The sequence below is a fragment of the Ammodytes marinus genome, assembly GCF_949987685.1.
Source record: "Ammodytes marinus genome assembly, chromosome: 19".
Lineage (NCBI taxonomy): Eukaryota > Metazoa > Chordata > Actinopteri > Uranoscopiformes > Ammodytidae > Ammodytes > Ammodytes marinus.
This window is the reverse complement of record NC_137223.1, coordinates 5,863,903-5,885,999: the sequence shown is the minus strand read 5'-3', so window position 1 is coordinate 5,885,999 and position 22,097 is coordinate 5,863,903. Positions and strand designations below refer to the sequence as shown.

The window sequence follows — 22,097 nt, the reverse complement described above, 5'->3', positions numbered from 1 at the left end:
TGAGGTGCCTTGATACAGCACTCTGGGAACAGCCTATTCGCTCAGAAATTTCTTTCTGTGTCTTACCCTCTTGCTTGAGGGTGTCAATGATGGCCTTCTGGACAGCAGTCAGGTCGGCAGTCTTACCCATGATTGTGGTTTTGAGTAATGAACCAGGCTGGGAGTTTTTAAAAGCCTCAGGAATCTTTTGCAGGTGTTTAGAGTTAATTAGTTGATTCAGATGATTAGGTTAAGAGCTCGTTTAGAGTACCTTTTCATGATATGCTAATTTTTTGAGATAGGAATTTGGGGTTTTCATGAGCTGTATGCCAAAATCATCAGTATTAAAACAACAAAAGACCTGAAATATTTCAGTTGGTGTGCAATGAATCTAAAATATATGAAAGTTCAATTAGTATCATTACATTATGGAAAATAATCAACTTTATCACAATATGCTAATTATATGAGAAGGACCTGTATATAAAATATAATATATATAAATCATAGTATATTAAGTTGTATGTATAGATCGTAAATGTCAAATATAGTATCGCCAATTTTATAGATAGATAGTATAGAGATTATATGGAATACAAGAAGCGAATATAATAAATATTTAAATTTTTTTTTACTATGGAAAAGGGGTAGGATTAAATAAGTGTATACTTCTTCCTGCTCCTTTTCAGGCATATCATATCAATACAGATAATTTGTTTTCTTTTTGTGAAGTCATTTAAACATACATTTTGTTTATTGTATTTTTATGCTTTTCATTTAGTTTTGTATTGTTTTTGATATGTCTGAAATAAAATAAATTCAAATTCGATGTTATCTATTTTCTTATGTTTTTAATGTTTTGACTTCTTTAAGAAGTTGTAGGATGTGTCTTAGGGGTCACAGGCCACAGTTTTTTTTTTACTCAATAAGTAACTATCCGCTATCTCATTCAACCAAGTCTCCATATTGAAGAAAGAATATGCTCTCTCCTTTAGATAGAACTTTGGCTCAGTGTTTTTTCGAACACTGGTAAATTCTGACAGTCTATTTTGCTCCCATAACATGTCTTTTTTATACTATATATAAAAATGTAAACATGTACATTTAGGTGTTTATTGGACTTAACCTTCCTTATCCGTTTGCGTTGGTATATTTCTCCCATACAACCATCTTTAACGGACATTATCTCAACATTAGTTTTTCCATACTCTGAAGCAAAAGTCTAAACTTCTAAAGCACTTACATCAACTAAACTTCTAAAGCACTTACATCAACTAAACTTTCCATTATCATCAAACCTTATAACCGACTTATTTATCAAGTCGGACACATCTGCACATGATCAAAGTTAATAAAGTGGCTCCTAACATTCTCATTTATAGTTTCTACTCGGTTCATGGAAACAAAGGCTGAATTGTGAATGAGAAAACGGAGTCAGATGACTATCAGGAGAAATGTTATTTTATTAGAACTTAAGGTGGACATAATAAAAACATAAAAGATAGGATAGAACAAAAGCTAGATACATTACAAATACATTTCAAATATTGCACACTTGGAACATTTACTGGGTTGAACACATTTTCTCCTGTGTTGGCGTCAAAGGCCACAACTCCTCTCTTCTGTCGGCGTCTGCAACACAAAAGACTCTCATCACACACACAGGAAGATATGGACACAGTACTTACAACTAATCTCACCAGGATCTGTGAGGTTCATAAAGGGTCACATGTGAGTCACATCAACACATTCAAACTTGCCACCTCCTTTCATAATTCTTCCTTTTTTAAAAACACAGAGACTGTATAATATGGGTATAAGTCTGCAGGATTTCAAGCTAATACACAGTGTGTATAAAGGACTAACCATCGTGGCCGGAGTGGGATTCATTTTCAGACCTGGAGTGTTATGCCTCATACCGGCCCACTTTAGTTCACGACCGACATTATTAATATAATGTAAGGACAACCTTAATAAGTGTGTCTGCGAAAGTGCACTGTTCTCTGCACCCTTGTAATTATGTGTTTTTTTCTAAAATATTTCCAATTCAGTGCAAATAAGTGTTGCTTCACAACGTAGATTTGTTTCCTTTAGAAATAGGCTACAGTATAATTCACAGCAATTTACATTTTTTTTCTTGAAAACCTAACTATAAAACATACAGGCTAACATTTATAAAACAGATTAGTACTTAGTAGGAAGTATTTGTACATCTTCGGCAGTGTTGTAAAGAGTACCTGAAACAGACTTGAGTAAGAGTAGAGATACTTTACTAGGAAATGTACTCTGTTACAAGTTACAAATCTTCTTTTACACACCACTTGAGTTAAAGTGAGAAAGTATCTGATTTTAAAATAATTAAATGAAATGATCAAGAGTATTACTATTACTTGTGCATTAATGTAAAAGCAGGGTATGTAGCTGGAATTAAACTGCAGGCACAGTTTATTTAGCATTAAAATGACTACAATGTTTTATCAGTGCTTGTAGGCCTATAGTGGAGTAGAAAGTAGCATGACAATAAAATACTAAGTAAACTAGGCCTACAAGTGCCCCAGACTTGTAGGCTACTTAAAGTACTGAGTTAAAGTACTTTGTTACACAACACTCAAGGCTCCAAAACAATTGGTTGTTTATAATGTTTCTGAATAGTTCCACGTATAGTTCAGATTATATGTGGACTCAAATGCCTCTGTGTAGCCTACTCAGGTGGCTGCCATGGTGCTACTATGTGCAGTAGGGGTGTGCGGAGACGTCATTATCTGTATCTGTTCAACCAACAAAATTATCTGTAGCCTGTATATATCTGTATTAGGATATGAAACCGGAAGTGGGCTGGGATTATGTATTAATATTTTTTCACCAACATTATTGTCCCTTCAGAGCCTCAAATTGATTTAATATTGGCACATTATTAATAACGAGATGTATTTACCTCATTCTGTACTTCTCATCTGTTTCTTTCTCTAATTATAAGTTGTATGAACTGTCTAAGCCCCTACACCTTTGATTGTGGGACATTGAATATTCAGAATCAGAAACAGACCAGTAGGCCTATTACATCACAGTAAATCATAAACATTGCCCACTTTATTTTATTTTTTCATCTCTTTCTCCCTTATTATTTTGAACAAACTAAGTTTTATGATCTATTGATCTAGATAAGATTTATTTCGCCCGTTGTATTTCCCTCTTCTATCTATCTCTCCCTCTGTCGCGCTCTCCCTCTTGTTTTCTCTCTCTCCCTCTTTTTTAATTTCTAACTTGGTTCAATGCATAATCATTTTGGACTAGGAAACAGCGTTTTATAATCTAGTGATCTAAGTGATCAACGCATGAAAACGAAACTTTTTTTCATCAAATCTCTTAGTTATTTAAACAGATTGTATGAATTAAACAGGCAAAGTGTTTGCAGATCTAATATTTAAAGATCGATTTTATTAAATTAATTACACGGCCCGTTGCCCGCTATTAGAGAGACGTGGTTCACGTTCAGAGATTTGAAATAAATGAAAGGCAGGAGGGGCTGAAGGTGACTCCGGGTGCAGAAAATTCCAACGGAGTGGAGAGAGACCGCGGGACATGAAAGCATGCATAAACGCAGCCGTTTTTTCTCATTTCTGTTTCAAAATAAAAGTCATCTCACGTTACACCAGTTAAATGCTTTTAATGTGAAACTGAAGCTGTAGGAAATGGTCAGTTTGCATTAGCAGTAACTTAACTGCGCACTACTAATATGATTTCTAATGCGCCAATAGGTATAATTGACTGGGCCGGCCCTCGCAGCCCAAAAACCAGAGCGGCCCACCGGGAATGCTCCCGGTTCTCCCGATTAGCCACTCCGGGCCTGATAACCATCATTTAAACTGTAATCCCCAGCGTTAAAGTTTGTTGCTTTTTAATGATATTTAACAAAAGGATAATTTTGCCAAAAATTGGTGGGATTAAAAAAAGTGGATCTGTCCCGATTAAGGTTTTAAGGTTTAATTCCCATCACCCCATGCTTCTGTTAGTGACCCCTCAGTACCCCCACACACAGTGATTATACAGCCGTTACCATTATCTCCATCTGATGTATCAGGGACATTGGACACATCTGGCAAAACAAACAGCTCAGTTCTTTAAGACATCCAGACTGGCAGACAAACAATAGCACATGGAGTAGAACTTTGAATTGAAGTTTACCTGGAAGGGTTCCGAGGCTGGAGTTGTCAAAGAACTGCCTGGGACGGGCCCTGGACAGCAGATCAGAGCTTGCGCCCAGGTCAAAGAGGCTTCTTTTTGGGGAGTCGAGCCGAAAGGCATTTGGAGAGTCCAGAGGGTTCCTGGCAGAGTCCAGGACCTTCTTGGGGGTGATCAGGTACTTCTTTGGAGAGCCGATGAAATCGGAGCAGTTTGCGGCCACGGCAAAGCCTCTCTTGGTGGGAGTGCATGGGGATGAAGGCCTGTCCACCTCCGGCTTGCTCTTCCCCTTCAGCTTGATGGCTCTGCTCTTCCACTTGTTGATCTCATCGTGCTGATTGGACACCAGGCTGAAGGGATAGGGTGTCAGGAGTGGTACATTCAAATACAAAAGAATCAGAAAAGTGTCAGAGCAGATCCACTAACTCAAACTGGCTCATCTTACCTTTCCAGCTCACTTATTTTCAGTTGTAGCCGTTTGATCTCCTCCTCCAGTTTGGCTTTCTCCAGCAGAGCGCTGCTCTGGATTAACACTCCTCTGGGCTGAGTGAGTCTGGCATGAAGGGCCTTACCCTGAAAGACTGAAGCCAAAATGACACATTCAGTCTTCATCCTCTTTAAATAGGCAACACGTCAAACTTAAAAGCAGAAATAAGCAATATCATTTTGTTAACGAGTTACATCGCTCTTTATTCATACCGCAATCACTTCAGTGTGTACGCTTCATAACACAGGTCTCAGTCACTCCGTTCTGCAGTAACTACAGCAGAAACTTTTCTTGTGTCCCACAACCCTTCATCCAATCAGGAGAGTGAATGATACAAAGAGGCGGGTCGCTCTGCCAGTGAACTCAGAGAGCTGAACGTTATAATGGTGGTTCTTAACAAAGACCCCAATTCCGAAAAAGTTGGGAAGGTTAATCCTTTTGGACATTTGTTCAATATAAAACAATACAAACGCATCATATGTATTTGTTTAAACTGATAAACTTAGTTTTTTGTAAATAATATACACACTTTTTAATTGTTAATTGCCTGCAACACGTGTCAAAACATTTGGGACAGTGGCATTTTTACCGCTGTGTTACATCAGCCTTTCTTTTAACAACACTGAGGAAGTGTTTGGGAACTGAGGACATTAATTGTTGACAGTTTGAAAGGGAAATTATTTCCATTCTTGTTTGAAATACAACTTCAGAGGCTCAACATTCCGGGGTCTCCATTGTGATATTTTGTGCTTCATAATGCACCACATTTTTTCAATAGGAGACAGGTATGGACTGCAGAAAAGCCAGTCTAGTACCTGCCCTCTGTTCCTACGAAGCCAAGCTGTATTAAAGCTCCCATATTATACACTTTTCGGTTCTATTATACACCATATTATATGGTCTTAGTGGTCCCTAATAAGTTTTTCTTTAATTGTTTGCTGAAAAAAACTTTCAGATAATTTATTGTACTATGCTGATGTTCAGCTAATCTCACGATGGCCTATTTTTTAAAAAGAGTTGCAGCTCCCCTCGTAAATATCCAATCTTTGAGCTGCCCCCGCCCCCTGTCCGGAAGCGAAGCCAGATACGCCTCGCCCTCTGTCTGTTTGTAAACAATGATGACGTATAGCCTGTTAGCACAATTAGGTTTAGCCTACCCATGAGAAGAACCAAGTCTAGTGCTAGTAACGCACTTTGAACAGTTTGACATGACCGATCCTTGTCTACATGAAAGACTATGTTCATACAGATGCACTGACAGCCACACGCTAATGGAAACGGCATGTTCACAATAAAAATGCTGCAAAAGATGGTGGCTACTGCGAAGCTAGCTCGGGAGCTACCGGCTAAAAATACCACTAAAATCAGTGTAAAAATTATCTTCAAAGTTGACTAATACACTATTAACTTCCAAACCTTTGTCCTGTTAAAACGAGGCATTTCCAGACTGGTGTGGGGAATAGAAATATGTTTTTATGGGCAAAAGCTGAATGCTTGTCCCAAAGCTAATAGCTATACACCAGTCAGGCAAAAATACCAATAAAAACATTTCTTTCAGTTTCACTGTTTGAAAAAAACCACAAGTAGCTTCCTATCCGTTGTGTTATTAAAAACGAGGCATAGACTGCTGTGGTTAAGATAAATGAGTGGATTATGCAACATTCACCATGCTTTTCTGTACTACAGGCATCATGTCGCTTAGCAACAAGCAAACAACACGGGGGTGAAGGAATATTTTTCCAGAGGATCTCGGGGCCGTGGACCAATAAGAAATAGGGGGGTAGACTGCACAGTGGAAGCTTCTGGCTTTCCCGTTTTTGACGTCAGAAACGAGGAGAATTCTGACTGGAGTATATTGGGGGGGAGGGGTGGGGGTTTCAGAAAGGGGGAGAGTGAGAAAAGGAGAGATTGTTATTTTTTTTTATATTTTGGCAGTCTCTAGGCACACCGTGGACCCATGGATATGTTAGAACACATTTAAAAAGTGCATTTAGCATAATATGTGACCTTTAAGACATGCATAATGTGGCTCGGTATTATCTTGCTTAAGGGACGTCCCTGAAATAGACATTGTCTGGAGGCGGCATGTTGCACCAAAGCTTGTATGTACTTTTCAGCATTAATGGTGCCTTCATATATGTGCAGGTTACCCATGCTATGGGCACTAACCCACCCCCATACCATCACAAACGCTGGCTTTACAACTTTGTATTGGTAACAATCAGGATGGTCCTTTTCCTCTGGAGCCCGGAGGACACAACTTCCATGATTTACAACAACTATTTAAAATGTAGACTCCTCAGCCCACAGCACACTGTTCCACTTTGAGTCAGTCCATGTCAGATGAGCCCAGGCCCAGAGAAGTCTGCTGCATTTGTGGATGTTGTTGATGTATGGCTTTCACTTTGGACCTTGCCCCTTACGTGCAGATATTTCTCCAGATTATCTTAATCTTTTACTTATATTATGGATTGTAGATGGTGAAATCCTTAAATTCTTTGCAGGAATGTTGGACTGTTTTCCTCTGCAGTTCTTCACAAAGTGGTGAGCCTCACCCCATTATTGCTTGTGAAGACTGAACCTTTACAGGACGCCCCTTTATATCCATTCATGATAATATCACATGTTACCAGTTAACATGTTTATGTGAATAATGTTACAACAGGTATTTTTTTTTTTTTTTTTTAACATTCTACAGCTTTCCCAATCGTTTAATGCCCGTCACAACTTTTTTGAAATGTGTTGCTGGCATCAAATTCAGAATAAGCATATAAAACATAAAATACAAATGCCTTTTTTTGTTTTAAACTTGATTGTATGTGAAAAAGGATTGACAAATGATCACATTCGGTTGTATAAACGTTTTACATAACATCCCAACTTTTGGAATTGGGATTGTAGGTTTTATTGTTCTTATGGATCCGAGGTGACGCTAAATGACTCGCAGCGTGTTGATGTGTTGACATAGGGCCTGGTTATGTTTTCATCAAACAATGACGTGCAGCTCAGTTTATAGTGAATTTATATATTTGTGAGGAATATGGGAAACCAGAGAAACACTGTTCAAGGGAGAAACTCATTTCTAATCTACATGCTTAGTTTATATGTTATGATCCAGTGTAATGTAATATAAACAATTGATGGACATAACGGTTATGGCAGCGCACAGCAGCTTCTCAGTTACTGTCGACTGGCGTTTTTACTAACTTCTCTGTACACTGCTGGACCCAGGCAACAAAGTTCATGCCTTCCCATTTATTTTTTTTATTTTTTTAAGACTATTTTTGGCATTTTCAAGCTTTATTAGATAGTACAGAGTTGAAATGGGGAGACAGAGAGAGAGGGGATGACATGCAGTAAAGGTTCACGGGTCGGACTCGAACCCGCGACCACTGCAACGAAGGCCGGAGCCAATATGGTACACGCTCTATCCACTACGCCACCGGAGCGCCCCGCCTTCCCATTTTTTAACATGTTTGAACGACAAATGAACTGAACACTTGAGGAAAATGAAACTCCCGGTTAGGCGGTTACAGAGTTTCATTTTCGGTGTGCGCGCACACGCACACGCACACACACACACACACACACACACACACACTCACCGGGAGTTTCATTTTCCTCAAGTGTTCAGTTCATTTGTCGTTAAAACATGTTAAAAAATGGGAAGGAATGAACTTTGTTGCCCCCCCCACACACACACACGCACACACACACAGCTGACTTACAGGACTCATCTTCTTGCTGCTGTGACTTCCTCAAGTTTTCCTTCAGCTTCCTCACAGACTCTTCCTTTTCATTTAACAGTGTGGTCATCATCAGGATCCTGAGAACAGCAAACCTCCAGTCAGAACAGACACAATAAAGCTCCTAGTATTGTCTACTAACGGGGAGAAAGGGGCGAGGTGTGATGGTCAGCTTATGACCTTAATACATCTAGAGATACACAATACAACAGCTAGACCGCAACCAACCATTTCAAATGGCACACTTTTTTTCTTTTTACCATTTTCGGTCCCTACGCTTCCAAGGTTACTGGTACAAGGGTCTAAACAGTGTGCAGACCACTGATTGGTCAGAGCGTCATCAGCGGCCGGCACCCTATCCTGCACAACAAACAGCCACGCTACTGCAGCGGTTGCAGTGTTTTCACTAACGTGGATTTGACCACCAGCTACACAGATACAGCACTATTATGTGTTCCATCTTTTCATGGAAAACCCCCTACAGAGAAGGACCTGGCTGGTACCAAACTAGAGTAGGGGAGAGACAACACAACATCATGGAAAAGCACCATAACATGATGGGGAGCATCTATAACCACCTGCCCACACATTCTAAAGAGAGTGCAGGCACAGAAAGCTATGAGGCACAGTGGCTCAGAATGCATCTTTACTTTTGTTGGTGTTTATCAGAGACTGAATTCAGCTCCACCTCCGCTGTGAACAGTTTGTTCCGTAGTTGCTCCAGCTCAGCAGCATTGGCTGATTCATTTTTCTAAACAGGAAAAAGACAAAAACATTTGTTAGACAGATGCTCAGTGTAAGACAACAGGCCACACTTTTACCCACTTGAAAAAAAGGTAGTAAGTGATTTTAGAGAGCTTGTTGACAAAACTCTTTTTGTGATAATCAGTGAATATCTTCTCACAATCTGCAACCTGTCCACACTGTGTGGAGCACTGAAAAAAATATTATGTTCACACACATCCCAGGCTCTGTAATTTTGGTATGTAAACAATAGGGCTCAACGTAGGTCTAGGCTGCGTATTAACACTGGATTTTTTTAAACGCACACTGAGGAGATATTAAATATATCAACAAGAGATTTTTTTTAAAACAAGCATTCTCCAGAATCGCTGACTCAACCTTTAAACAAAAAAACTATCAATATAACACAAAGGTTTTCCAGTAAGGTTCAGTGGACTACAAGTCTATAGCTCACCTCAGGCTCTCTCAGTTTGCTCTTGAGGGTTTGGATGGTCCTCTCTCTCTCCTCCAGGTGTGCGCGGCTGTCCTGCAGCTCTGTCTGCAGCAGCTGGGTGGCCTGTTTGTGGTTAGACACTCTGTGGCTGGCTTTGACCTGAGCCTGCTCCAGACGCTCCACTTCACCACACAGAGCCTGAAACACAAGAGGGGTTTTCCCCATGACCTTTTAACCCATTGATGACGGCTGCTGCGCGATGCCACATTGTCTCTCCTGCCTGATGCTGCGTCGCGCAGCATTGTTACTTTATCTAATTTTCATGGCGTGCGCAACATAGAATGCACCGTCATTGGTTCAAATACACATGAGGTGGGTTTTGTTGATTTTTTAAGACCACGTGACCACCCAAAAAATGTGTGGTTTGCCGAAAATCACGCCAATCAAAATTAATAAATAAATAATAATAATAAAAATACGCCAGCTGTGTATTACAGAAAAGTTAGTGGCGTTCGGAGCGCAGAATCAAGGTCTACTATAGGCTACTGACAAATCACACAACACATTGCATCTATTTATTAATAATATTTATGAATTTAGGCTATATTTTGCTGCTCCAACTCAAATTCAGCCCAGCCAGGCGATAGTTAAGTTTCAGTTTGTGGTACAAGTTTGGACCAGCTGATCGGCTCCCGACAGCAGGAGTCAGTCTGCGTTCCAGTTGTACTGGGAAGTCGGATTTATGGTGCCAGTGATAACTGAACTAAATAATAAAATAAAGCTATCTTCTCCTTCCTATATCTGTCTATCTTTATCCCTCCACTGCACACTCAGTCACTACTATCCATGCTAAAAGGAAGCAGGGTTATAACCTCACTTAGCACATTATTTTTAAATATTTTATATTATTTATTCTTTTTTTTCTCCCCCATCTAATTTTGCGATTTTTAGAAAAATGTGTTGGTTTGTAAGCGCTAAGGGAGCATGTTTAAATAAAACCTGTGAACCTTAACTTTTAAATGTATTTTATTTCATGTTTCTATGTGCTACACAGGCTTAGATATTAAGGTTTTGGTAGACTTTACAATTCATACTATTTTTTCAGAAAACCCTCAGGCATTAAGGACATGCATCCTAGATTGCCATAGTCATCAATGGGTTAATTCAAGACATGTAATGAAACTTTGATGGAGAGTTATGGAGCAATTTAATTTAGCTGCACAAGCTATGCTAGATGGTCCCATTATAGTATTCAAACCTACAGTGTGTTAGTATGTCTCAATACTTCCCTGCCATAAGATCAATAACCTCATCTAGGTTTAGCTTACTGTTACTACATGATACGACTTGATGTTACATAAGCAAAAATAAAAGTAGGCCGTCCCGAATACCATTTTACAGGCTACTTGTTCAAAACAATTCTGAATACTGGATTTGGCTTCAAATAAACTAACAAACGTATAGCAGAATATTTAAATGACCTGAGGCGGTCCTAACATACTTTGACTTTTTCTTGCGTGTGCTGGAGCTGACGGAGCAGTAGCTGGTTGTGGTTGAGCAGGGACAGCTCTGTCTGCAGAGCGGCTCCCTCCAGGCCCTGCAGCAGACTGGACCTCTTGCTCCTCTCCTCTCTGAGCTCACAGTCAGCCTGGGCCGCCAGCAGCTTCAGCTCTTCTAACACAGCCCTCTGGTCAGTATTGATGCCCTGCAACAGTCCGGTGGATGATATGGAGTTAGAGAGACAAGCAATATCACTGGAATACACACACTGTGGAAAACCATTAGTGCCACTACCTTGACTTTTAAAGCCTCTGGAAATAAGATTTATAATAATAATAATAATAATAATAATAATAATTATTATTATTATTATTATTGTTAACATAACTACTTAAAATAAATGTTCCTAAATATATTATAAAACCTAGTTAAAAAAAGGATATATTTTACTGCAGACCGTTTGACCATGTGGGAGTGGCTTATCAAACGGTCTCCATGGCAAACTACAGTCATTGTTTTTATAGAACGTTCGGGCAGAAAACTGCTGTGATTGGTTCAAAATACTTATTGTACCAGAAGAAACAGAGCATAGCCTGTCTCTACTTCATCACATTTATGTAAACTTTATCAAACTTAAATGGCAATATCTTTTATTTAGATATACCTAACTCCTTACTGATGCTTACTATCATTCAACTAACTCCCCAAATGATATAGTAAGAAGGATTTTGTGGATTATTAAAGAAATCATCTAAAAACATTCAAGTCAATGATGAGCATCTTCAGTTAGAACTGCTGTTCCTGATTGGCATGACCACAAACATGGAACAATTGTAGGGATGCAACGACTGTACATGCATGCGGCCGCCATGCAATGGTGGAACAATTGGCAAGATATATGAAAAACTTCAAAAACCACATGCAGTTGGCTTTCGACCAACTGTTTTGGCCAAGCATCGTCATATGGGTGCATCCCTAAACAATTGTAGAAGTGAATGGTTACCTGCAGGATGCTGTTCCTGCTGGGTGCCACTGCAGTCCAGCGGTCCAGTACAGAGCTAAGGAAAGCGTCCGCCACACTTTCACTGCTGTACATTAGCTGCTCCTTGAGGTTCTCCCACTCTCTGATATCATCAGCCAGTTCTCCGGGTAAGATCCTAACGCTGGCCCACAGCTTCTCCAAAATGCTGGCCATTTTCTACAAAAGCAAATAGAGGACAAGAAGCTAGTAGGGGTGTAACGATATACGTATTTGTACCGTACCGTGACGGTACAGGCACCTCTGGGTGGTTACAGGGGTGGACCATCCGTTTGGGCGTACAAAGCATTAATATATGGCGAATGTACAGGCTTGTTTTGCGGTGTGGAACTTAAAACTTGTCGTCGGAGTTCCCCCCAGACCATTTAGGCTCCGGCACGGCTCGCACGTGCGCAGTAGCAGCCAGCGATTTAAAGTCTGTTATCTCTAGCGAAAATCTAGCTACTTTTTCTGGTGTTATTGGTGACTTTTGGAGACTGTCGGTAAATCGGCTGCCTCTGCGGCACCTCCCCCGTCCCGGAGCACTGACAGGCAGCCGGGTCCTCCCGCAGCAGTCCCTCCCAGCTGCGGTCAGCGCAAGAGATACACACCTCTCCGCTCTAGTGTTCCGTTTGCATCCTTATTAGCAGTTGTAGTAGCAGCGTTCCCCCCCTCTTTTACAGACTATGAGTAGTGCAAATGAAGATGTTATACACTGCTATCGAACAGAGAGCGAACTGCATGGCGAAAGACAACAGGAAACCGGAGCTTGCAGGCGTCCCCCTGTCATTCAAATCCCGTTTGAGGGATAACTTCGGATTCCAGTAGAATTATGAAAACAGTGATAAACGTGTGGAAAAATGTCGGCACATGTTATTGTTTCACCGCGAACGCCTATGTAGGAGCCAACCATGGACATATAAAGGGAGCCAACACGTCAAACATGTATACGCATTTGAAAAGGCACCATCCAGGTGTTACTATCACCCTTACTGTGAACAAAAAACGAGCTGTGTAAACCCAGACAGTATTTTATTTTTTATACTGAAAAAACATAAGCTGTCATTTAATTAATGCTGCAGTTGAACTTTTTATTTTTTTTAAATTTATTTATACAGGTATATCCCATTGAGTCCGAAGACTCTTTTGCAAGGGAGACCTGAATACCACTGCACGCAATTGGATAGCAGCACTACAACCAATCGTCGGTCTGCAAAACAGAACATTCCTCTTAATTGCTAATGAAAGATTTGAGTGCCGTCTTCCAAATCGTAAAGGGTCGAGGCCAAAGCTGTTTCAAACTCAAACAACATATCCGCAGCCATCTCTGTTTACTATCACGGCTTAGACGGTGCATGCACAGCACTGTCATCATCCGGTTACGTCCGCCCCAGAGCACCATACATAGGGCTTTGGCCCGCCCATATCAGATACAACCAATTGAAACTAAGCTCAGAATTTTCTGACATATTTAATGAGCTTCCATGGAGAGTGTCCAGACCAACAGGCGCAACACATTTAATTTGCCAGCAGCAGGTCTAGATTTCCAGGCTAGTCTATAGTACTTCTTCCCCCGAACGCCCATTATGTATTAAAATGCGTACTGTAGAAACATGGTGGTGCAACATAGCGGCCTCAGTGCCCCCGCTCTTGTGTTAGATATAAAAGGCTCATTTCTAAAAGGTCAATTAAATAAATAAACCTTTTATCATGAAGTGAATATACACCAATTAAAACATACTTAGGAATATTATATTCAATTTCTACCTAGTCCATTCTGAAATACACCAGGCCCCTTTACACAGTGGACCTTTCAGAGCTCACCTGCAGGTAGCGCTGCCTCTTGTCCAGCAGCTCAGTCAGTCTGTGTTCCCACAGTGTGGTGGAGTCCTGCTCTTTGACAGAGCAGCTGGGAGCCTGCACTCTGCACAGCAACATGTCCTGCAAGCTCCTCTCCTCAAACACAGCCAGGTCTTTCTCTAGCAGCTCCTCAAACACAGTCCTGTAGCTCTGTGCCCACTGCACCAGCTGCTTCTGTTGGACGCAGACAACAGGTGGAAGTGCCGTTGCATACATTAATTGTATTTCATGTTGCATACTTAATTTTTAATTTCATGTAATAAATAAAAATATGTAAATAATTCATCTTAAGTTAAAGTTAAAAATGTGTTTGTGCTGCTAACTCATGTTTTCTTCCTAGTTTCACTACATCAGTATTGTCAATTGAGTTGATGTGTAAAGTTTGACCAAGCGTGGATGAATGTCGCTCGTAAAGTGCAACGATATTGTATTACGTTTGCGTCTCAAGCCAAAACAGACGGCCAAGATAAAAGGACAGTATACAGGACTCTGGACCGAACCTTAATTCTCCATCATTTCTTGTATTATGCACGTAATATCACGTGCCACACAGTGTCCTTTTTCTGTATAATTTGATGCCCATGTGAATGCTGTATCATTTGCGGATGCCGTTTTGTATTAGGTTTCACAGCTTCAAAGACATAAAAGTGAGCTGTGATGGTGGGCAAGGAGTCACGGCGTGATCATTGTGTGGATGCAACGTGCCATTAAAGAACGGCCGTTTCAAACATAGCGACTTATGTCTCTGTGTTGTGAGCTACAACAGGGGTCATCACCTGATCAGACTGTTATGACCTTTCAAATGAAAACAATTAGAATTCTATCAACATTTACCAATATGTTTCCCAGGCTCTGCAAATTCTGGTATTTAAGCTGGTTGACGGCGCTGCGTTTAGGGAACGAGGGCTGGTCTGGCTGGTCTGGCAGGGACTTTTCCAGTTCTTTGTCATACTTGGAACAAAAGTCTATGACTTGGAGGAATTTTCCAAAAGAGCCCTGCAATAATAAAAAGAGTGTTCATCAGAGTTCTATTAAACTCTTATGTTGGAAAGGTGGGCTTTGAGCAGTTGGTTAACATACCTGAAGCTGCTCAGCAGACTCCTGCAGCCTTGATGACAGAGTCTCCTTCACTGCACTGCTGCTCTGATCCAAAGTGCTCCGCTGCTCTCTCACGGTGGCTTCACTGAGCAACTGAAAGGCCAGGAGAAAAACATAAAACCTAAAACCTATAGTAATCTTTTTTTCTTGGGAAGCTAGCCTACTGTCAAACTTGACAGTCTTGTTCCATTGGATACATTTATACTTTGAATTGGGGACCTTTTACATGTGTGCAGTGTGGTTCGTATGCGATACATTTATGAGTGTCATTATCTTAAACCCCCAGGTTACAGAAGTAATGATCTCAATAAGACTATCTGGATAAATAAAGGTGATAAAAACGGACGTGTTAAAACTAGGGCTGTCAAAATGAACGCGTTAACGCAGGGTGATTCATTTATAGAATTAACGCGTGTGGTGTGGTATGTATATATTTTAGTTTGATTTAAATTTATTTTCAGTATTAAAACCATTTGGATTTTCAATTAATAAAAATACTAATTTTAAATGTACATATCCACCTTCTGTCCTTTATCTTTCCGTTCATATAACAATATACAGAGAAAATTAACAATAATTGTTTGAGAGCCCTAGTTAAAACTAATGAATCCAGTAGGACTGTTGACAAACCTGCTGTTTGGTGTAAGCTTCAGCCTCAGCATGGGCTAATCTCCCTCTGCACTGGTGGAGCTGCTCCTCCAGCTGCTGCACCTGACAGCAACAATATGAATATTAGCAGAGGCATGGAGGCAACTAGCAATCAAAACCCCCCATTGGATGGTTTGAGAACTAGCTAACTCTGCTGGCATTTCTCCAATCTCTGTGGGGAGGAGTCCGGTCAAAAATTGTCAGAGCTAAACCGTGTTCAGACCTAATGTTCATGCTTTATAGTGGAAGACAGCTTCTGATTGGTTCATGTACTGGTCAATCTAGCCCCCCACTTAGATAGAGCCAAGCTGTCTGTTTCCCCATTTCCAGTCCTAGTGTCATGCTAAGCTAAGCAGCTGCAACTTCATATTTAGCCAACAGATGTGACTGTGGTAACTATGGCAGTAATGAGTGTGACCTACTTGTTGTTGCAGCTCGGACTCTTGCTGTTGTCTTTTAGCCTGCTGCTGCTCTTGTCTGCTCAACTTCTCTTGGATGGCCGAGGTCTTTAGGTGGAAGAGAATATAAATCAATTTACAAAATAAAAGTTGAATGTTTGTGCTTTCAGTTATTTGACTTCATCCAAACGTACCGTCTCCATGTGGTGGTCTAGCTGGTCTCTGAGCTGCTTCTTGTCCTCTCTCAGTCCCTCCAGTGTCTCCATCAGCTGATCTCTGTCCTCACTGAGAGACTTGACTCTGAGCAGCAGCTCATCCAGCTCCTGGCTGGACTGATGAATGCTAATATTCTTCTCAGAAAGCAGAGCCTCCCTCTCTGCTTCAATGCTTTCCAGTTTCTCAGTGAGACTCCTCACCTGTGAGGAAGAGAGCCGTTAAAAATGATAATTAGATTATTCATGTGTCTGTCTTTAACTGCAGCTCAAAGCAGTTTATGCTTCTGTGAAACTACTGCCACACTTGTTCTGAAGATGAGCGAGTTCGTCAAACAGTTATGGCAAATTAGCAGGTAAGCCTCGCCCTTGCGGATACATTTTAGCGGTCGATGATTCTTGACCTCGCAACGTTTGTACACGTGTTATGTCAGTCCCATAATAAAGGCTGTGAACCAAATTTGGTGATACAAGGTTAAATAGCAACAATAGAAATATTAGCAGAGGCATGGAGGCAACTAGCAATCAAAACCCCCATTGGATGGTTTGAGAACTAGCTAACTCTGCTGGCATTTCTCCAATCTCTGTGGGGAGGAGTCCGGTCAAAAATTGTCAGAGCTAAACCGTGTTCAGACCTAATATTCATGCTTTATAGTGGAAGACAGCTTCTGATTGGTTCATGTTAGTCGTCAATCTAGCCTGGTGAGACCAGCCATATCTCAGGAGCTTATTTGTCGACCCATGTTGACGACTACAAGAACCAATCAGGGGCTGCCTTTTACTAACGGATGGAAAGTGGGGAGGGTCCAGTCTGGCTGGAGGCTAGATTGACACCTACATGAACCAATCAGGGCTTCGTTCCACTAACAAACGGGGGATATAACATCACTGAGATTCGCCCCCCCCCCCCCCCCCACACACAAACACTTAGATAGAGCCAAGCTGGCTGTTTCCCCATTTGCAGTCCTATGCCTTGTTTCCACCGAGTAGAGCGGAGCGGAGCGGAGCGGTTCGGTCCGGGTAGTTTGGCTTTTCATTTGCCAAAAGTTGGGTAGGGTACGGTTTAAGAGCACCTAACCGCTCTGAGCCGCTCCTAATCTCAGTACTCCTCCGTAGGGGTACTAGCCGCCTGAAAGGGTGCCTAAAAGACGGAGCTACACACTGCCGTCATTTGATTGGTCGAAAGAATCATTTCCGCCATGTGTAATCATCTCGGCAAGAGTGAGCACAGCACTGTTTATTGTGTGGTGTTTTTCCTCATCAATAAATTAATCAGTTGGTTACACTGTGTCCCACTGCTAGTCACGTAGGCTAACTGCCGCAGCCAGCACTGTTCGCTGACTGTCTCTGTGAGTTGCACCGAGCCGTCTCTGTGTGTTTACGCCATAGATAGTAGTAAATACACGCTCACAACAACACGGGGGGACTAAATAAAGAAGCGGCTGGTTTGATCAAGCAGAAACGAGAGACCGCTGGCTTGACCACAGTTGGTCAAAATAATCATTTCCGCCGTGTGTAGTCACCTCGGCTAGAGTGAAGAGTCTTGTGTTATGGCGAAAATGTGAGCGCGGCAATGTTTATTGTGTGGTGTTTTTCCTCGTCATTAAATGAATCAGTTGGCTACACTTTGTCACACTGCTACGATGTCACGTAGCTGCCGCAGCCAGCGCTGTTCGCTCACTGTCTATCAGTTGCACCGAGCCGTCTCTGTGCTCACAACAACACGGGGGGAATAAATAAAGAAGCGGCTGGTTTGACTAAGCAAAAACAAGAGACCACTGGCTTGAACACAGTTGTTCCACAGCCCGATAGTTTGACCCACATTCTGGCGGCAGCTATCGCAGTCCAGCCTAAACCCCGCCCTACCAGTAAGGGTAGGGTCGGCGGTGGAAACACCACCGAGATTCTTAAAAGTGAGCTGTCCCGCTCTGAACCGCTCCGACCCGACCCGCTCTACTCGGTGGAAACGAGGCACTAGTGTCATGCTAAGCTAAGCAGCTGCAACTTCATATTTAGCCAACAGATGTGACTGTGGTAACTATGGCAGTAATGAGTGTGACCTACTTGTTGTTGGAGCTCGGACTCTTGCTGTTGTCTTTTAGCCTGCTGCTGCTCTTGTCTGCTCAACTTCTCTTGGATGGCCGAGGTCTTTAGGTGGAAGAGAACATAAATCAATTTACAAAATAAAAGTTGAATGTTTGTGCTTTCAGTTATTTGACTTCATCCAAAAGTACCGTCTCCATGTGGTGGTCTAGCTGGTCTCTGAGCTGCTTCTTGTCCTCTCTCAGTCCCTCCAGTGTCTCCATCAGCTGATCTCTGTCCTCACTGAGAGACTTGACTCTGAGCAGCAGCTCATCCAGCTCCTGGCTGGACTGATGAATGCTAATATTCTTCTCAGAAAGCAGAGCCTCCCTCTCTGCTTCAATGCTTTCCAGTTTCTCAGTGAGACTCCTCACCTGTGAGGAAGAGAGACGTTAAAAAGGATAATTAGATTATTCATGTGTCTGTCTTTAACTGCAGCTCAAAGCAGTTTATGCTTCTGTGAAACTACTGCCACACTTGTTCTGAAGATGAGCGAGTGCAGAGACATTTTGGCGGTCGATGATTCTTGACCTCGCAACGTTTGTACACGTGTTATGTCAGTCCCATAATAAAGGCTGTGAACCAAATTTGGTGATACAAGGTTAAATAGCAACAATAGAAATATTAGCAGAGGCATGGAGGCAACTAGCAATCAAAACCCCCATTGGATGGTTTGAGAACTAGCTAACTCTGCTGGCATTTCTCCAATCTCTGTGGGGAGGAGTCCGGTCAAAAATTGTCAGAGCTAAACCTTGTTCAGACCTAATGTTCATGCTTTATAGTGGAAAACAGCTTCTGATTGGTTCATGCGGTGGTCAATCTAGCCTGGTGAGACCAGCCATATCTCAGGAGCTTATTTGTCGATCCATGTTGACGACAACAAGAACCAATCAGGGGCTGCCTTTTACTAACGGATTGAAAGTGGGGAGGGTCCAGTCTGGCTGGAGGCTAGATTGACACCTACATGAACCAATCAGGGCTTCGTTCCACTAACAAACGGGGGATATAACATCACTGAGATTCTCCCCCCCCACACACACAAACACTTAGATAGAGCCAAGCTGTCTGTTTCCCCATTTCCAGTCCTAGTGTCATGCTAAGCTAAGTAGCTGCAACTTCATATTTAGCCAACAGATGTGACTGTGGTAACTATGGCAGTAATGAGTGTGACCTACTTGTTGTTGGAGCTCGGACTCTTGCTGTTGTCTTTTAGCCTGCTGCTGCTCTTGTCTGCTCAACTTCTCTTGGATGGCCGAGGTCTTTAGGTGGAAGAGAACATAAATCAATTTACAAAATAAAAGTTGAATGTTTGTGCTTTCAGTTATTTGACTTGATCCAAACGTACCGTCTCCATGTGGTGGTCTAGCTGGTCTGTGAGCTGCTTCTTGTCCTCTCTCAGTCCCTCCAGTGTCTCCATCAGCTGATCTCTGTCCTCACTGAGAGACTTGACTCTGAGCAGCAGCTCATCCAGCTCCTGGCTGGACTGATGAATGCTAATATTCTTCTCAGAAAGCAGAGCCTCCCTCTCTGCTTCAATGCTTTCCAGTTTCTCAGTGAGACTCCTCACCTGTGAGGAAGAGAGCCGTTAAAAATGATAATTAGATTATTCATGTGTCTGTCTTTAACTGCAGCTCAAAGCAGTTTATGCTTCTGTGAAACTACTGCCACACTTGTTCTGAAGATGAGCGAGTGCAAAGACATTTTGGCGGTCGATGATTCTTGACCTCGCAACGTTTGTACACATGTGTTATGTCAGTCCCATAATAAAGGCTGTGAACCAAATTTGGTGATACAAGGTTAAATAGCAACAATAGAAATATTAGCAGAGGCATGGAGGCAACTAGCAATCAAAACCCCCCATTGGATGGTTTGAGAACTAGCTAACTCTGCTGGCATTTCTCCAATCTCTGTGGGGAGGAGTCCGGTCAAAAATTGTCAGAGCTAAACCGTGTTCAGACCTAATGTTCATGCTTTATAGTGGAAGACAGCTTCTGATTGGTTCATGCAGTGGTCAATCTAGCCTGGTGAGACCAGCCATATCTCAGGAGCTTATTTGTCGACCCATGTTGACGACTACAAGAACCAATCAGGGGCTGCCTTTTACCAACGGATGGAAAGTGGGGAGGGTCCAGTCTGGCTGGAGGCTTGATTGACACCTACATGAACCAATCAGGGCTTCGTTCCACTAAAAAACGGGGGATAAAACATCACTGAGATTCTCCCCCCCCACACACACAAACACTTAGATAGAGCCAAGCTGGCTGTTTCCCCATTTCCAGTCCTAGTGTCATGCTAAGCTAAGCAGCTGCAACTTCATATTTAGCCAACAGATGTGACTGTGGTAACTATGGCAGTAATGAGTGTGACCTACTTGTTGTTGGAGCTCGGACTCTTGCTGTTGTCTTTTTGCCTGCTGCTGCTCTTGTCTGCTCAACTTCTCTTGGATGGCCGAGGTCTTTAGGTGGAAGAGAACATAAATCAATTTACAAAATAAAAGTTGAATGTTTGTGCTTTCAGTTATTTGACTTCATCCAAACGTACCGTCTCCATGTGGTGGTCTAGCTGGTCTCTGAGCTGCTTCTTGTCCTCTCTCAGTCCCTCCAGTGTCTCCATCAGCTGATCTCTGTCCTCACTGAGAGACTTGACTCTGAGCAGCAGCTCATCCAGCTCCTGGCTGGACTGATGAATGCTAATATTCTTCTCAGAAAGCAGAGCCTCCCTCTCTGCTTCAATGCTTTCCAGTTTCTCAGTGAGACTCCTCACCTGTGAGGAAGAGAGCCGTTAAAAATGATAATTAGATTATTCATGTGTCTGTCTTTAACTGCAGCTCAAAGCAGCTTATGCTTCTGTGAAACTACTGCCACACTTGTTCTGAAGATGAGCGAGTTCGTCAAACAGTTATGGCAAATTAGCAGGTAAGCCTTGCCCTTGCGGATACATTTTGGCGGTCCATGATTCTTGACCTCGCAACGTTTATACACATGTGTTATGTCAGTCCCATAATAAAGGCTGTGAACCAAATTTGGTGATACAAGGTTAAATAGCAACAATAGAAATATTAGCAGAGGCATGGAGGCAACTAGCAATCAAAACCCCCATTGGATGGTTTGAGAACTAGCTAACTCTGCTGGCATTTCTCCAATCTCTGTGGGGAGGAGTCCGGTCAAAAATTGTCAGAGCTAAACCGTGTTCAGACCTAATGTTCATGCTTTATAGTGGAAGACAGCTTCTGATTGGTTCATGTTAGTCGTCAATCTAGCCTGGTGAGACCAGCCATATCTCAGGAGCTTATTTGTCGACCCATGTTGACGACAACAAGAACCAATCAGGGGCTGCCTTTTACTAACGGATGGAAAGTGGGGAGGGTCCAGTCTGGCTGGAGGCTAGATTGACACCTACATGAACCAATCAGGGCTTCGTTCCACTAAAAAACGGGGGATATGAGATCACTGAGATTCTCCCCCCCCACACACAATCACATAGATAGAGCCAAGCTGGCTGTTTCCCCATTTCCAGTCCTAGTGTCATGCTAAGCTAAGCAGCTGCAACTTCATATTTAGCCAACAGATGTGACTGTGGTAACTATGGCAGTAATGAGTGTGACCTACTTGTTGTTGCAGCTCGGACTCTTGCTGTTGTCTTTCAGCCTGCTGCTGCTCTTGTCTGCTCAACTTCTCTTGGATGGCCGAGGTCTTTAGGTGGAAGAGAAC

General features: G+C 42.1%; 1 protein-coding gene across 1 annotated transcript in view; it reads right to left on the bottom strand.

Annotated features, from left to right (window-relative positions):
• Positions 1-3,817: 3,817 nt before the first annotated feature.
• Positions 3,818-22,097, bottom strand: part of cenpe (centromere protein E) — a 64,176-nt gene continuing 45,896 nt past the window's right edge. The window contains exons 33-53 of the mRNA XM_080048221.1: positions 21,996-22,079; positions 20,929-21,150; positions 20,759-20,842; positions 19,733-19,954; positions 19,563-19,646; positions 18,540-18,761; positions 18,370-18,453; positions 16,288-16,509; positions 16,118-16,201; positions 15,678-15,758; positions 15,030-15,140; positions 14,784-14,945; positions 13,914-14,123; positions 12,075-12,269; positions 11,073-11,276; positions 9,593-9,769; positions 9,045-9,145; positions 8,377-8,474; positions 4,607-4,742; positions 4,165-4,511; positions 3,818-4,075 (exon numbers count right to left, since the gene is read on the bottom strand). Coding sequence (XP_079904347.1) covers positions 3,963-4,075; positions 4,165-4,511; positions 4,607-4,742; positions 8,377-8,474; positions 9,045-9,145; positions 9,593-9,769; positions 11,073-11,276; positions 12,075-12,269; positions 13,914-14,123; positions 14,784-14,945; positions 15,030-15,140; positions 15,678-15,758; positions 16,118-16,201; positions 16,288-16,509; positions 18,370-18,453; positions 18,540-18,761; positions 19,563-19,646; positions 19,733-19,954; positions 20,759-20,842; positions 20,929-21,150; positions 21,996-22,079 — 3,243 coding nt within the window. The 3' untranslated portion in view covers positions 3,818-3,962. The remainder of the gene's footprint in view (positions 4,076-4,164; positions 4,512-4,606; positions 4,743-8,376; positions 8,475-9,044; positions 9,146-9,592; positions 9,770-11,072; positions 11,277-12,074; positions 12,270-13,913; positions 14,124-14,783; positions 14,946-15,029; positions 15,141-15,677; positions 15,759-16,117; positions 16,202-16,287; positions 16,510-18,369; positions 18,454-18,539; positions 18,762-19,562; positions 19,647-19,732; positions 19,955-20,758; positions 20,843-20,928; positions 21,151-21,995; positions 22,080-22,097) is intronic.